The sequence below is a fragment of the Schistocerca cancellata genome, chromosome 1 (genome assembly GCF_023864275.1).
Source record: "Schistocerca cancellata isolate TAMUIC-IGC-003103 chromosome 1, iqSchCanc2.1, whole genome shotgun sequence".
NCBI classification, from domain to species: Eukaryota; Metazoa; Arthropoda; class Insecta; order Orthoptera; family Acrididae; genus Schistocerca; species Schistocerca cancellata.
Genome location: NC_064626.1, coordinates 152,066,272 through 152,084,783, shown reverse-complemented (window position 1 = coordinate 152,084,783; position 18,512 = coordinate 152,066,272). Strand labels below are relative to the sequence as shown.

Sequence of the window (18,512 nt, the reverse complement as noted above, 5' to 3'; positions counted from 1 at the left end):
ACCATTATAAAATCTATCTGATACCTTTCTGTATCTCCAGTGTTCTTCCATGTTTACAACCTTCTTTCATGATTCGTGAACCAAGTGTTAGCTATGATTAATTTATGCCCTGTGCAAAATTCTACCAGGCGGCTTCCTCTTTCATTTCTTAGCCCCAATCCATATTCACCTACTATGTTTCCTTCTCTCCCTTTTCCTACTCTCGAATTCCAGTCACCCATGACTATTAAATTTTCGTCTCCCTTCACTACCTGAATGATTTCTTTTACCTCATCATACATTTCATCAATTTCTTCATCATCTGCAGAGCTAGTTGGCATATAAACTTCTACTATTGTAGTAGGCATGGGCTTCGTATCTATGTTGGCCACAATAATGCATTCACTATACTGTTTGTAGTAGCTTACTGGCTCTCCTATTTTTTTTTATTCATTATTAAACTTACTCCTGAATTGCCCCTATTTGATTTTGTATTTATAACCCTGTATTCACCTGACCAAAAGTCTTGTTCCTCCTGCCACCGAACTTCACTAATCCCACTATATCTAACTTTAACCTATCCATTTCCCTTTTTAAATTTTCTAACCTACCTGCCCGATTATGGGATCCGACATTCCACGCTCCGATCCGTAGAAAGCTAGTTTTCTTTCTCCTGATAACAACGTCCTGAGTAGTCCCCGCCCGGAGATCCAAATGGGGGACTATTTTACCTCCGGAATATTTTACCCAAGAGGACATCATCATCATTTAACCATACAGTAAAGCTGACTGCCCTCGGGGAAAAATTATGGCTGTAGTTTCCCTTGCTTTCAGCTGTTCGCAGTACCAGCACAGCAAGGCCGTTTTGGTTAGTGTTTCAAAGCCAGATCAGTCAATCATCCAGACTATTGCCCCTGCAAGTACTGAAAAGGCTGCTGCCCCTCTTCAGGAGCCACACATTTGTCTGGCCTCTCAACAGATACCCCTCCGTTGTGGTTGCACCTACGGTACGGTCATCTGTATCGCTGAGGCGCGGAAGCCTCCCCGCCAACGGCAAGGTCCATGGTTCATGGGGGGAATTGTTACATATCAAATCTAAAAATAAGAGTTGGCTAGATGTCTAACTTAGCATGTATACTTCATATTCTTCACTCCATAGGCTGCCCTCTCAGCCACTATCCCACTGGTTGATTGAAATTTGTGCTCTATGTCATCATCGTTCCGATTGCTTTGATGCATCTGCCACAATTTGCTCTCCTGTTACAATAATTTCAGCTCAGCATACCAATTTCATCCACAAAAACTCTGACCTCTTGTGTGTTTATTATTTTAGCCCTTTGGGGGTGGTATGTCTCTCCCTCTTGTTGTATTACCATACAAATTGTTCCCTTATACTATAACAAATCATTCCGTTCCTTCTTCTAGTTTGTATTTCTCACATATTCTTTACCTTGATGGTTCTGTGGATTAATCTTCTCATTACTTTCCTATTTAATTTTTAGCATTCTTTTGTAACAAGGCATCTCAAATACTCTTGTCTTCAAAAAATGGCTCTGAGCGTATGGGACTTAACATCTGAGGTCATCAGCCCCCTAGAACTTAGAACTACTTAAACCTAACTAACCTAAGGACATCACACACACCCATGCCCAAGGCAGGATTCGAACCTGTGACCATAGTGGTCGCGTGGTTCCAGACTGAAGTGACTAGAACTGCTCAGCCGGCCAATTCTCTTCTTTTTCCAGTTTTCCCATATTGTACAATTTGTGTCTATACAGTAGTGTTCTCCAGAAGCACATCCTCAAAAACCTCTTCCTACTTTAGAGCTTAAGCTTGATAATAATAGACTTCTTTTGATGAAGAATGCTCGTTTTGCTTTTTACTTCATCTACGATGTGTGCAATTTTTGTGTTAAATTTACCACTAATCTTGTATCTGGTGTTCCACATTTCCATTACTCTTTCTTTTATTTACTCTCAAAAATTTATATTTTATGTTGAGTACACCATTCATGCCATCAAACATGTTCTGTAGTTCTTCCTCACTTTCACAGAGAATGTAAGGTAATCAATGAATGTTATCATTGATCTCCTTTCAGCCTCAATTTGATTCCACTTATGAAGCTTTCTTTTATTCTGTTCATTGCTGCTTAGATATACACATTAAACAATAGAGGAAAAGCTTACATATTTTTCAATACAAGCATCTCTCTTGATTTTCCATTCTTACTGTCCCAGTTGTTTCTGGACACATTGCATGCTAGTGTACTTGTATTTCCCTATAGCAAACACACAAACATTTTATACTAGTTTACATTGTTAAAAGCTTCCTTAGATAAATAAATCACATAAAGGTGTCATGATTTTCAAAAGTCTTGCTGTCACTATCTAGCATATCACCTCGACTGCCTCTCTGGTGCCTTAACCTTTCCTAAAGCCAAATGGATCATTTTTTCCACCCTGTGTGTTATTCTTCCCAGCAACTTGGACACATGACCTGCCAACCTGATTGGACAATAGTTCTCATATGTATCACTTGCTATCTTCAAGACTGTGTGAATGATATTCTTCCAGTGTCTTATGGTATGTCTCCAGATCATAGAGTCTACTCACCAACATGACTAGTCATTACTGTCCCTATCGGTTTTAGAAATTCTGAAAGAATGTTATCTATTACTTATTCCTTGGTTGATTGCTGTGCCAAAGTTCTATGAAAAATTGATCTGAATACTGGACAGATTGCCACCTCCTAGCCAAATGCAGTATTTTCCTCTTTGCCATGTTACCAGGGAATTCTTACACCTTAAGAGGCCATCAAAGCACTCTTTCGAGATACCTGTTCTCAGCTTCGCATTTATTAATGGAATTTCATTAGCATTCTTAATGTCTTTGTACTTCAATTCTAAATTTTCTTCACTTTTATGTGGTGAATCCATCTCTCTGACAACCATTTATTTTTAAGAATCCTTAACATTTATACTGCAGCCATTTCCATATAGCTTCCCTGCACTTTCTACTGAATCACAAATGCAAATCTTTAAAATATGCTGTGAAGAAAAGAATACACATTTTGCCACACAGAAGCTCTATAATGCAGTGCTCGAATGTCTGCAAAAAAATTTAAAATTATATATATCAGACAATGTACATCACAAACTTGGCAGATTATATTCGTGCAAGGTACTCCAGGAACAACACTGGAGGTGGGGGGGATATATAAAAAAAAAAGAAGTGACTAAGTTCCCCAACTACACCAAAGGTTTCAGAAACTAAGACTTTCTCACAAAGCATGACTCACAAGACTCTCGAAAAGACAAGCATGAATCTTATATTATAGTTACGCAGAGTGGCACTGATGCCAAGAACAATGAAGTCACAACGAGAGGTTCTTAGTGAAATGTACTTGGCCACACTGGTAAGCATGCAACACCATACAATGAACAAGAAGGAAATCAACAATTGCAACCTGATTATTCAACTGGACATGAATGTGCAGTACTGGATTAGAAGAGTTCATCCGTACATCAGCTGCTCATGTGGCAGACCAAGATTATATTTTCAGTTACCAACAAATATATTTATACCTTAGAAAATCTATGGGATTGGGTACATCCAATCTTGCAAAAGTTGTCAGAGTAAAAAAGCAGAAATGATATAGAAGGTACTAAAGTGGCCAACAAATATAAATACTTGCACTATGTCAGATGCCACTGTCTAAATTTTTGACATATTTGATACAGAACTTTTATTCCTTAAAGCATTTATCAGTGGTTTTGTCAACAGTTGCACTATTTATTAGGTGCCTAGTTTCGAAGTCTTACAGGTCCATTTTCATGCCTGGCCTACTGAGATTGCACTGACAGTGCCTGATCTTAATAACAAACACTGAATGACAATAAACGCTACATAAATGTTTGCAGGATGAATGCCACAATCCACTCATGCCTGTTACCAAGTCATAATTTTGACTTGGTTATAGGCATTTGTGGAATGTGGCAGTCATCCTGCTAACATTTATAGAGCATCTATTGCCACTCAATGTTTGTTATTAAGATCCGGCATTTTCAGTGCTGCCTCACCAAGCCAGGCAAAGGGTTTGAAACAAGTCACCTAATAAATACTGCAACTATTGAGAGAACCATCCTTTGAGGAGTTGAAATTAAGTAGCTGTTCCCTGTCAACGAAATGTTGAAACTAAAAAATTTGGCCTCAGAGTATTTCACTAATATACCAGAAAATAAATTCTATACCAATGCCAAGTAAGGTAGTAGTAATACCGTTTCCATTAATAGCTGCATTTGTTGTGTAAATTACTTGCTGTTAGCCTTTTCTTCAACTAAGTAGCTATAACTAGAATATAATGCTTCCACTACAGTTGAGATGAAACATAATTCAACAAAACAGCAACAACATATTATCCAACGTTATGATATCCAGTATATTGTTTTTTTCCTGAAGATTATATCCCACTGGGATTTTTTCCATTTTTAAAAAAGTAAATTTGATCATATTAAAATTAATATAAATTCAAAATACATAAGCTATGGGTGTCACAATGGATTGACAAAAAATGTTGCCATTAGAGGTATCCACTAATTGCTGCACAGAGTACAAAATTAACAGTATAATGTGATTCATACAGCACTCAAAAGACTGTAGTAATTTCATTTCATCTCACAATGCTCCCAAGATTCTCAAGAAATGTACCTGTATGTCACAAGATTCTTGAGTGAAAAAATGCCATCCACAGTAGAAGTAGACACTAGTTCTGTACCACACTTGAGAAAGCTCTGCAAAAAACATTGTCAATTTTCCAAAGAAAAGTTTATTTGTGTTAAAACATTACAATTATACAGTGAAGTGCAGATTGCAGATTAATCAGTCAGACAATGAATTCTATACAAATAATATACCTTTTCTTTTGCACTTTTACATCATCTCCTGAATTATTTGTACTCTGTTTAAACGTTCATCATTAACAGCAATGCATTTAATTATATGATTAAATTATCTGAATAACACTTAACCATAACATTTATAAAAACTGGCAATAACATTTTAATTAATTATGATTCATATTAGTATTCTGAAATATTCTTTTATGCCTCTTTGAAAAATAGTACCTACAACCAGTGCTATTAGAAGTGCTCTACAATAATTTTTGGACATTTTCTTTTTCTCATCAAGAAAAAGATTTCTTAAAGTAATTAATAAGAGCCACCAGCTCAGTAGAGCAAATTCAATTCTGCAATGTCATATGCCTTTATATACAATTATGAGATTATTCAGGTACAGTGGTATATGCCCAGCACCATTGTGAACACCAAGCACTATGCCAGCCACATCACAGCTACCAACAAAATTTCTGGATTGAATGACTACTCTCACTATTAGTGTTCAATGGTTGTTCACCCAGCAAATTAGAACTTTGAAGTAGACTGAAGCTCTGTTACATTAAAGATGTATGTTGGGGTATGAAGCTTGCTCAGATAAATCATTTAATGGTGTATTGCCTGTGATACACAAATATGTAAAATTTAGCTATCAATATGAATGCAGTTGTAACTGTAGTGTGGATATTCTTACTGCAGTTGTACGTGAAAATCATTTATGGTACACACACTACCATAGCTATACACGTAATTTCCAAATAAAATAGAGCACATTGTAGAAGTGTGCAAACCAGTTTAAACTCGTGGAATAAGATGGGGATAAAAAGTGGATTACAGTATGGTATAACTGTGCTAAGCTGTTACAAAAGAAAACAGCAAAAATATAAGCAAAATAAATTTTCTGAAATGTGTCAATTTACAGTAATTTTGCCTTAACCTGTGCACATTGCTAATACATCTGATGAACACTTGCAGTGAGCATTCAAAATCTACATAGCAGGAGTCTAGTGTGTTATCTGCTTTCTGACAAGGATGATTTTCAGAAAGGCTTTAGTAAGTGATTAAGCCTTATAAAACGAAAATAATTAACATACTGTTTAAAGTACAAGGCAAATATTGAGTCATAATGTTCTGAACATGGCAGTAAATCTACAATATCTTAAAGGTTATCATAAAACACACATATCCTAGTAAAACAGCAGCCCAAAGGAGCGGAGCCCTACAATCCACCATGCACCATTTATAACAGCTCAAATTCAATTTTGGTTGAAATGTACCATTTATATAAAAAAATCCAAATGACTGGATCACCCATACTACTGAATATTTAACTAATACATTTCAATTACATTGTTAAAGGATGGGCAGGTGGAGAGATGAATGTGTTTTACTCAGCCTCTAAAACACTCAACTTTTTCTCCTAATTCACATACTTTCTGAAGTATCAGTTGTACTTGGTCCCTCTATCTATCACAATTATTTTTTTCAATGCATCTTGCTACTAGAAACATAGCTGATTGTTACAATGTATTTTGTAGTTATGCAGACTTTGATTCCGATGAGGTCCTGCACAATAAATAAATAAGAGCATCAAAAGAATCTTTCGAAGCAACAGTGCGAGTAGTGATTAAATTATCTTGCACCTTTTGCGTTTTCTGGACTCAGCACAACACTAACAAAAACATAGCAAGTCAATGAAACAACTGAAAGAAAAAATCTGTCAAAGAAAACGGAAACTATCGTCTTTTTGTTGGTGATCTAAAATAATATTACTAGTTATACATTACAATGAAGTACCTTCAATCAGAAAGGTTTCTATGTAAAATAGACTCGCACATGCAACAGAAATGGATTCCTGGATACATTTCTTCCTCAAATAAACTTTTTCTCTTATCCTGTACTTTGTGCTTCCTGTCAATGACGTGGTCGAATTAAAGTCAAAATTCTGCTTCCAATGAGCACTGCATATTATTTTCACATTATTGCATGATACATTATTTCCAAAATTTTGGATCCACATAGCAAATAGTGATTTCAATAGCATATGGACTTTTAATATTTTTTTTGCAAGGCCTTCATAAAATATACCAACACAGTAGCACAAAAAGTACAGGGTGAGAAAGTATAGTGGACTACTCCACTGAATACTGATCACTTCTAACAGCACTGGTACAATAAACTTTATTTAGTTCTGATCTCTAGGTATGGAGTGTAATTTGAAACTAAAATACGTTTACTCCTATTGTCACACCAATATCCCATTTGTTAAACACAAAATGCAATTTTTGTCAGAGCTCCTAAAAAGTAGTCAAATGGGACGACACTAAACTTCAAATCAAATGACACACACGAAATTAACATCCATTTCAGCTGTCACTGCCAACACTTCGTTCAGAAAGCATACAATATGTGAAAGCTTATACAGCAAATGCTGGAGTAATGTCCCAGGTTACCTGGCAACCACAACATACAATGTTGTAGCTATTACGAGTGCTGTGAACGTTCACATTGTAATTAACTCTTGGTAATCGTCTGCAATTATTAAACAGAGAAGGAAATGAAAGTTCTTTTCAGCAAACATACCACACAACTGCCGAATTTATCAGAGAACCTTTATATTGCACACAATATTGGAAAAGTCCGTGCTTTACTTGGGTATAAAATTGCAATCGATGTAACAGTTTGTGTAAGAAGTCTCACCAAACAACCTCTGACATATTTGGACTTAAATCTGAAGATCACACTGTCTGACACTTGTCCTATGATTAAAATAACTCAGCTCAAACTAAATACTTAAGAATTACATTATGCCAATCTTAAAGAACATATTTCCTTTTTTTAAAAAAAATGGCTCTAAATCTGAAAATCCTTTAATTTGTTGTTGTATCTTCTATTTCTTCTTCCCTCTTTTCGGCTTGGCTGGTGATTTTGCTGGGGTAGCAGCAGCCTTTTTCTTTGAAAGAAGAGACTTCTTCCCATCAAGAGCTTGAGCCCTCAGCTCTTCTTCCATGGCCTGATTTACTGTCTTTGTGATTGCTTTCTTCAGTTTCTGAGCTTCCTGTTGCTTTTGCTTTTTTGGTGTCACTGACTTAGCTGAAATATAAAAAAAGTTACATTATATGTACACTGTACATGTAAACATGGCAAAACACTGTGACAACTTATCCATATGCATCAGCTGTACTGTGATATCAACAGTACAACAGCTGACTACTGGAAATGATACATAAAATCTTCGGCAATGTTATGGTAACACATCAACACCACAATTTCCAACACTTTTTATTGAACACAACAATTCTTAATATTGAGTGATCTACAAGAATAGTTTACCTTCATTTTCCCCATCATTCATTCCACCATCATGTTCGGTAAATCACATTATAAAGGCAGCTGTCCAGGATGTGGAACAAGTGAATTATAAAACAAAGTCTGAATGCCAAAACCAAATTAATACTTATATATTGATAATGCATGGCTAACATCTGCATGGATTTTGAATCAAGAATCACTATGCCAACTCTTAGCTAAGTGATGCACAAATCACTTACTATGGTGCAATCTGTGGGAAATATATTAATCTTCTTTCTAACAGATTCTATTTCCTACCTGATAAAGCTAAAATATATTAAGGTCTGCACAAAATTTATCAATTGCTCATCAAGCCTTATTAACAAAACTTAAAAGTTATTACAATTATTTCAAACAATCTTCACTAGTGTGTAAAATTGAATAAACAAATAGCAGCAATAAATTCTGAGCAATATGGCCATTCCAATTAGTTAGTCAGGCCGAACACAATTTGCCTAAAGTGTACCCAATGTAAAAACCAGGCTGTTTTGCTGTGTGATGTTGGCAATACATTTTTGTTGGTTGTAGTCAATCGGATGATTACGAACAGTAGCCTTTCAGAATCGCTGAATCTAACTATTTTTTCTGCACAAGATGTGATTTGACTTACGTTGTTTTTAGTAAGGAGAGCAGGGGGAAAACCAAATGTTCTTGACCAATGGACATGTAGTGAAGGCCAAGGCCTAGGCCACGCTGTAATGGGTGAATTTTGTTGAGAGTTGGCGAAGAAAACAAATGTCGACACAAAAATACAATTACTGTAATACACTCATCACTGCAATAACCTATTTGTACGTTTTATTTCCGATTACGCTGAAAATTCTGATGATGTGTTTCAGTTATAATCTAACAGAACAAAATACCAGCTAACTTTATTTGTGAACCATATTCTTTTTGGTACTGACAACCAAATCACAACTGTCACAGAACTTCCTACAATTTGTTGTGCAAATTGTAACCAGCTGTGGCACATAACGAAAGGATTAGCTACAGCGTTAGGAGCACTTTTACCAAAAAACTTAAATAAGAAATGGAACAAGTTTTCATGAGTTATGTCAGAACAAATAACACAGCACAAAAATATAATTTCCTGTGTAAATACACACACTGACAGAGTGCAGGCAATTGCCAACTACACTTCTGTTTGTTTGTCCATTTTTATACACTTCAATGATTCACTTTCAATTATATACAAAAGGTTTTTTTTCCACTTCCTGTTGGTCCAGTATAATTCTCTTTGATCTCAAGTCCTTTCTTTATCTGATACTACCCCTTTCATAATTTGTTTGTTGATAGTGATTTTCACAGTTTGTTTTGTCTATCTTCCTGTTTATTAATTTTGGCTGTTTTGTTTCCAAAACCTTCACAGTACTTTCATATCTTCCCAACATACCTACAAATTAATAAACAACTAAATGCCTGATGAAGGAACAGAAAACATAGACTTATGACAGGTATGACAGGTGAATAAAAACATTAAGAAGTTCAAATGGCTCTGAGCACTATGGGACTTAACTTCTATGGTCATCAGTCCCCTAGAACTTAGAACTACTTAAGCCTAACTAACCTAAGGACATCACACACATCCATGCCCGAGGCAGGATTCGAACCTGCGACCGCAGCGGTTCCAGACTGTAGCACCTTTAACTGGTTGCCCACCTCAACCCGCATTAAGAAGTAAAATAATATTCTCTCTCTCTCTCTCTCTCTCTCTCTCTCTCTCTCACACACACACACTAAAATACCAGAACCACAGGGGAAATTGTGTGTGTGTGTGTGTGTGTGTGTGTGTGTGTGTGTGTGTGTGTGTGTGCGCGTGCACAAGAGTGTGGATGTATAAAACAAATAACAATAAGTGTATGTTTTCCTTACCAACCTGCAACCAAACCATACTTGTACAACCAGGTCTGGCTTAACATTTTCTCCCTGTATGCAGACAACACTTCTGCATGAAAGAAACTGAATGACGTAACATGGTAAACGTGGCCTAATGACCTCTCAAGTCATGATGTACATTTACTTCCGAATGAGAAAGTGTCGGGCAATGACATCCATCCCGAAAACACATTCACAGCAAAAAATAAAAGAGTGACAGATAGTGAGAAAGGGAGTCTGTGAAGATGAGCTGTAGTAAAGCAGCCCCATAAATTTAACAAGTATGAGAAATCTGATTTACTAGTAGGACATAGTGAATTTATCCAGTGGCAAAACAAATTGCGCACAATGCTTTGGCATAGATGGGTGCATTAATAATTCAACACAAGAAAATTTTGCTGGTGCAGATTTAGCACTGTAACAACGAAAAATATGGAAAAGAGGCAGAAGAGCAATGGGAATTAATATTATGGTGAGATCACCTGAGCAACAATATATGATACCCTGATGTACCATTCTCTTCGTGAACGCCTTTATTACAGAACTACAAAATCTCAACTGTGTGTCATGCCAATACTTCATTCCAATTTCCTAATTGACTAACATCATTTTTGGGGGTAATATTTAGGCAGCAGGTACTTCTCGCACTTTTTTAAATATCTGATGTACACTAATTTTGTCTCCTGTAGACCAAAGCCAAAAACATGCATTATATTGGTTCTGAGTGATGGTGGCTGAAGTTTCAAACTTCAAAATCAATTATAGTAAATAATAATAATAAAAAAAACAGTTTGCACATTATTTATTGTTACCACAAACATTGACAGATGTTAGGATATGAGATTCATGGTCATACTTCCATTCCAATGCAGGGGAGAAGGGCAGCTGTTACATGTTTGTTCTTCTGAAATTACAAAGACACAGGCCTACTGACTTTTTGCATACAAACTAAGAGAAAATCAGACATACCGAATGCCAATTACACTTTTATTGATGAAAAAAAATGGAAACTACAAATCAAAGATTAATCAACAATAAGGCAGTAAACCAACAATGTAAATTATATAAGCCTTTAATCTGTATGAGGATTCTCTTCAGTATCAGGTCCAAGCAATGTGATACGTACAGTTTCATTACTCAACAACCGGGGTAATGTTCCTACATAATCATCTGCTTCTCACAAATTATCAGGAGGTCCTTAAGTTTTGCTTCTGTTATCAGAAGTTTTTACCACAATTTCCTTGGGAATAGTCATATTTGACAAAGATCTTTCTAAGGTTGCATCACCAAAAGCCCTCCAAAATTCTGTCTGATAAAACACTGAAAGAGGGGGGGGGGGGGGGGTTCCCACAGTGGAGTATGCAAACATTGTTCACTGGATTTTGAGGATGCTTTTCTGGTAATTCTGAAGGCAAGAAAATTGTTATACAAATGGTTCAAATGGGACTTAACATCTGTGGTCACCACTTCCTGTTATGCAGTATAGTGCACAGACAATGGGAAGACAAGGATTCCTCTTGCGAATTATAATGACGTGTTCTCATCCTTCTTCCCTATTAGAATGAATAAACTTAACTATTTCTGTGTTCCAAGTTTCAAAAAAATTATGACAAACTGACTGTATGTTTACATGGTTCTTGCAGAGAGTGATACATACAGACACATCCATCTGATATCTTCACTTATCTAAGCCTTAGCAGTGCCACAATGTATTGATCAATATTAGTGATTTCAATATAATCTCTTTTACTAGTCGTCTCATAGCAGAGCTGCACTGATTTGACTGACTGAAATGTCAAATTACAATCTGTGAATTTTCTCTGGTAGAATATTTCATCAGAAGATTCCACACTAAACTGAGCTCTTAAATAATAAGCTAAAATATTATAAATCACAGGGTTATGTGCAAAGTAATGTAAATAATGACAAAATATGTGATTGTAACCATACACATTAAAATTTGTAAGGATGCCTAATTAATATAAGTAGCACATTCATGTTTGCACAAAGCAGTAACCTAACGACTGTTAACCCAGTTTCAAAAACCTAAATGGGGTTTATTTGCTATTTTGGAGTTACAAAGTATAATCATTATGCAGTTTCGTAGAGCTTGCATTTCTTCTTCCTACAGTATCGAGGCAGCTCTTTCGAGGTTGTGCCATAACAAAGAACACAAAAAATGAAACCCATGCATTTAAGTCAAAACTGTGATTTATGCACTTTAGTAGTTTTGGCATTTGACGGGCAATATGTACACAAACAGCACTGATATTTGTTAGAGATCAATCATTTATGCAATACAACTTTTCTGAATTTATCTTGCAGTGATAATTATTTTTAATGAAAATTAAGTTAAATACGGACTGAACATAGATCACAGGCTACTACAGACAAAGCACTGTGTTAATTTGAGGATAGTCAGCATTATCTTAACCAGAGAAGGATGAGGAGAGTAACTACCTATGTACGACCTGACTGTAAGAACCCTTCTGGCAAACATATGATGCATTTTATGGGCAGCATGAAAAATCTAAATCTTGATGGGATGGAAGTCTCATTTAATACAACTGCATTGCCTAAACAAATAACTCCTGTATTTAACCTTCTTCTGAAGATCAGAGATTATTATAATGCTATTGAACTGAACTGTCACAATGAGCCTAACAAGCTAAACAAATTATGGTACTTGCATCTCAACATAAGATGGATTGTGACAAGGACAATTTAACATGTGATTATAAATTAGTTTTCAAATTTTAATTAGGCATGGTTCACAAACAAGGAAATTAATATCAAGTTTTTCCTTCCAGGAAGACTTACATATATTTTAGATATTTAGCAAAGAACTCAGTGCCTTACTCAATTTTCTTTTAATATATGCACTATACCTCTCCGACAAAGAATTTCTATATGCAAGTAGCATTAATTATATTACATGTTTTTGATTTATCTGGCTATGGTTAGTCAAAATATCATATTAACAATGGTATGAAAACTCCCAATACGCAACTAAAGTTTGTAGTGTAATTAGCCTCAAGTCATATGGTCAAAAAAAGAGACTAATTCATCTTTGCTATTATAACACAAAAAGTAAAATACTATTAAATTGTAATCTATAGGAGGTTTCGCACTACGTTCCACAAACTAACTACGCACTTCATGATCAACTACATCGTGTGGTTGTGACGATAATGGGAATAGCTGAAAACGACGTCGTTTTCAAAGGTGTTGAAGTTTTATTTCCGATTCACTTTGAGGTCATTAGTGCTGACACTAGGAAGAGAAATCATACACTGACTTTTTGAAGGTATCGCGTCAACACACGCCTCACATTATTTCAAGCAACCACGGGAAATGTAACGCAGGATGAATGGAAGGAGTTTAGAGTGTTGCTTCTTCGCAGTAACAATTCAGAAACAGCCAATCCGCCACGTTACTTGATTGATTACTTTGTTGGAAAATCATACCCGGATCGTAACCGCTTATAGGAACGCTATCATAATACGAAATAGCAACGGAATGTATAGTGCTGTTCATGAAACCGATGTAATTTGTAGTTACCGAGATTTACGTAAAACTGCTAGGCTTTACGATTTATAAACTTGAAGCTTTAATGAAACAATTATTAATTACGTCTGCTGTCTGAATATAGACTAGTTCAATTCACATGTAACCACCACGTCCACACCCATTCCAGTACAATATCACTATATTCCATATTGCAATACGAAGCCACTGAATGAAAATTCTCTTTCTCGCAAGCCGAATAATTATCCGCGTCTGAGTTCGCACTAGAATAAATGGTTCCTTCTCACGTCCGCAGAGCACATCTGCTGAAAAGTTTTCATTCTGTACGAATAATGCCGCTAATTTTCATAACGTCAATATACGTGGCACCAGCAACCTAGCTTCGAATATTATGCATTACGAGGGGACAATTTTTTTTTAATACTTAAGGAGCATTTTAAAAATTTTGCAACTTTCAAATGAGGCGCATTATTACACGAAACGCAATGGAAAAAGGGATACGCGTTTTACGAATCCGTTTCCACTGGGTAACAATTTTAATCAACTGCAAAATATGAAATATTGTTGTTAACTACTTGCGTAACATTCTTAAAATTCAAATTAATAACCATATTTTTGAATTGATATGCCACGACGGCAAATAAAGGTCTTACCTATCGGTATCTTATACACAAATAGTGCAAAAGTTATTTAACGGTTTATAGTTAATGGCTTCGTATTGTGAACCATACTTACTTGTGCGCTTTGTAACTCCACGCCCTTTCCCAGCCTTCTTCTTCGTTTTTGCGCCCTCTGGCACTTTGGCTTTGACCTTTAATTTACCCTGTGGCATTGTTTCCTTTCAGATGTAACACAAACACAAAGACACGTATATCCAACAACTTTTGTACACAAAAATATTCGAAGCAATACCTCCCACACTTCAAACCACCATACACATGTTTGTACGCCAAAAATAGCAAGTAACACAGGTTAGCCAACAGAGGGACGCTAAACACCAAAGATGTACGTATTGCAAACAAAGGAGATCGTGGGTAACCAACCAGAAAACCAATAAAATATTTTGTCCCATAATTAAACTGACTATAAATTGGTACCAAACTTAGCAATAATTTAATTGTTCTATCATAGAGAAGACCACTTTGACCTGAAATAAAAAGAAAATTGGGAATCTCATTCCTAATTGCTGTTTATAAGGCAACACTTTAACCAGAATTTCCGGGTATCTGTTTGTTTCACATCCGAATGTGAACAAAACGTAGAAAATAAAATCTATTCAGCTATGACAAATTAGTTTCAAGATAATTGCTTTATATCTCAGATATAAGAAAACTTGGCAAATGAAAGTACTAACCTCATATGGATTACACCAGGAATCAAAATCTCTAGTGCTACAAAGAAACAGCTCCGCAGTAAGCTACAATCAAACAGAAATCGTAGATTTCGTTACGTATGTTAAATGCTACAAAGCCATATTCAGGGAAGTTGACCTCGTTGCTAAAAAATGGCAAATAATAGATTCATCCTCAAACATAGAAGTACGACAAAAGCAGTGTGATCAGCTGTTCAGCCAGAATAAGTAGCTGAAGACAGAAGTCAAGAGATTCTGAAAATTAGATTTGAAAATGATATTACAGTAAACACTGTTCAGATGCCCAAGAGCTTTAATGAATTCTTCTTAAATGTAGAAATATAATAAACATACACACACACACACACACACATATTCATTCATTCATTCATTTCATTGTTGCCCTTATTGACAGTGTTTGAACTCGAAAATCACATGATGACACAATTTTCACTTCTTTCCTTTCTTCCTCTTCTCTTCCCAAAATCTCTTCATCCTTTGGCTGTGCTCCTGTTTCCTTTGCTCTGTCCATAATGATCCTGTCTTCTTTCTCTCCTTTACAATAAATTTTGCACTCCTAACTTTGTTTCTGAAGTATTTCCTGTCTCCTATCATTTGGCTGTTGATCCCTATCTGCCTTAAGTCTTCGTCTATTTCATGATACCAATTTGTTTTCTTGCTTGAGCTGTTTACTACATCAAAATTTTTCTTTGTAAGTCGGTTGTTGTCCATTCTCTGTATGTGCCCATAGAAAGTTAATCTGCGTTTTCTGATCGCGTCTGTTAGTCTGTCAGTGTGCTGGTACAGCTCTTTGGTAGGTCGCTTCATCCATATGCCATCTCTGTGAATTGGTCCAAATATTTTTCTGAGAATTTTGCGTTCTATTTTTTCTGTGTCTATGATGCCTGATGCTCCAATTGTGGTTGTTTCTGACGCGTACAATGCTTCTGGTAATACAACTGTTTTGCAGTGCCTAAGTTTGGCCTGCCTCGATATGCTTTTCTTATTATAATGTGACCATGTGAGTTTGTATGCCTTCTGGAGTTTCTTCGTTCGTTCCATGTTAGCCGCCATGTTTGATCCTCCCATTTGTATGTACTCCCCTAAATACTTAAATTTTTCGACTTTTTCTACGGATCCATATACAGTATGCATGGTGTGTACATTGTTGGTCTGTCGTTCCATATATTGTGTCTTCTCGTAAAATACCTGCAGACCTGTTTTGGCAGCTATTTCATGCAAGCATTCCAGTGCTTCCTTTGCCTCCTGTGTATTATTGCTGAGTATGGCTATATCATCTGCAAATGCCAGACATTTTATGATTGTTTTGGTTTCACGTGTTCTTCCCAGCTGTATTCCTTTAATTTGTTCCTCCCACTGCTTGATAATTTTGTCTAACACCATGTTGAACAGGATTGGTGAGAGTCCGTCTCCTTGTCGGACACCTGTGTGTATGTGGAAGGGTTCCGAAATTTCTCCCATGAACTTAATCTTGGAGGTAGTGTCTGTAAGCGTCTGTTGTATAAGTGCCTTGGTTTTTCTGTCGATACCATATTCTTCCAGCACGGCAAAGAGTGTCTGTCTGTCTATGGAATCATATGCTTTTTTAAAGTCCACAAAGGTAACTACAGTGTTTCTTGCCTGTCTGACTTTGAAAAGTGTTCTCAAGTTCCAGATCTGTTCGATGCATGATCTCCCTTTTCTGAAGCCTGCCTGGTATTCCCCAATTTGCAGATCTGCTTGTGGTTCTAGTCTGTTTAATAGCACCTTAGAGAAAATTTTGTATGTAACTGGTACTAGCGAAATGCCTCTGTAATTGTTTGGATCTGACTTATCACCCTTTTTATGTAATGGATGGATCAATGCACATTTCCATTCCTCTGGCACTTTCTCTGTGATCCAAATTTCGGAGATAATCTTATGGATTTTTTTGGTGATGTTTTCATCTTGGAGTTTCCAGATCTCGGCGATAATACCATCTTCTCCGGCAGCTCTGTTATTTTTCATTTGTTTTATGATTTCCTCTACCTCTTCTATTGTGGGTGGATCAGAATCGGCATTAGGTGTGGTCTTTTGGAATGTTAATTTTCCTGTAGGTTTTTTTGCAATTAAGAAGTTTATCAAAGTAATGTTTGAGAATTTTACAGTTTTCTTTTGTGTTTGTTTCCAGGGATCCATCTGTTCTTCGGAAGCAGAGGCTAGGGGGTTGATAGCCCTTAATATTTTCTTTGAAAGTTCTGTAAAAATTTCTTGTGTTATTTCTTTTGAAATCTTCCTCAATTTCTTTTAGTCTGTTATTGTCATATGCTCGTTTTTCCCTTCTGATTTCCTTCGATGCTAGTTTCTGAACTTCGTGAAATTCTTTCCATGTTTCTGAATTTCTGTAGCTACTGAACTTGTCCCATGCTTGCTTTCTTCTCTCAATGGCTTCATCACAATTTGCGTTCCACCACCTATGTTTGCGTTTTCTAGGTGGTTGTCCCCAGCACATAGTCTTCTGAACTGCCTTCGCCAGATCTGTCCATGTGTCTATTGAATGCCTATTAATTTCTTCAACGATTTTATCCCTGTTTATCTTCAAGTATTCCGGATCAGGTTTGACTATTTTGTTTTGCGCTGTCTGTTTCAGTCTTGGGATTGGCCTAATCTTAACTTGTAGCAAATAATGATCAGACTCGAAGACTCCTTTACGTGTTCTGACATTTAGAATTTCCCGCGAATTTTTCTTGGATATGGCCACATGATCAATCTGAAATTCTCCCCACACTGTGTTGGGTGCTTTTCATGTTGTAAGTTTTCGTCTTGGTTTTTGAAATTGTGTTGACATGATTTTGAGGTTAAAGTTTTGACAATATTTTATGAGGTGTTCCCCATTTCTGTTCGTGCGAATATGTGCTGAGTATGGGCCTGTTATTTCTCTGAATTTTCTCTCCTTACCAAGCTGCGCATTGAAATCACCCATTAGAATTTTCACATGTCTTTCTGGTACGTTGTTAGTTACTTCCTCCATGTCTTCCTAGAAGTCTTCAATTTCTTGTGGCTACTTTCTGTTATGGTCATTTGTAGGTGCATGTGCGTTGATAATTGTGTATGCTTTATTACCTGATTTGAAGGACAGTGTCGAGATACGTTCTGATATTGAATTGAAGTCTATGATGTTATCCATGACTGATTTGTGTACTGCAAACCCTGTACCAAACAATAATGGTGTTCCTCTTCTGACAGCAGGTTTACCTTTGTAAATCCTGTAATGTTCTGTGTCGAAATGGTTTTCATCTACGAAGCGCGTCTCTTGAATGACAAGAATTTTGATGTGAAATTTATCTAGCATGTCTGTCAGTTGTTTTAGTTTTCCAAGTTTGAACAGAGTGTTTGCATTGAGAGTGCCGAGGTAGTGCTTGCGAAGATGTTTTGAGAAGCTCCGACTCTTCTCCTCATGATGTTCCTGGTCCCCCAGAATCCGATGACCAGGAAAGTCCAGTCCGTTGACTGGGGCCTGGGGTAGCGGATTTCTTTCCATTTGTTCCATCATGATTA

General features: G+C 36.4%; 1 protein-coding gene across 1 annotated transcript; it reads right to left on the bottom strand.

The window, feature by feature from the left end:
* Nucleotides 1-4,780: 4,780 nt before the first annotated feature.
* On the bottom strand, nt 4,781-14,598 carry LOC126167242 (uncharacterized). The gene is made up of 2 exons (XM_049920462.1): nt 14,360-14,598; nt 4,781-7,963 (listed from the first exon to the last, which is right to left on the bottom strand). Exons 1-2 carry the CDS (start codon nt 14,454-14,456, stop codon nt 7,761-7,763), a joined length of 300 nt encoding a protein of 99 aa, XP_049776419.1. The 5' UTR covers nt 14,457-14,598; the 3' UTR covers nt 4,781-7,760.
* Nucleotides 14,599-18,512: the final 3,914 nt, after the last annotated feature.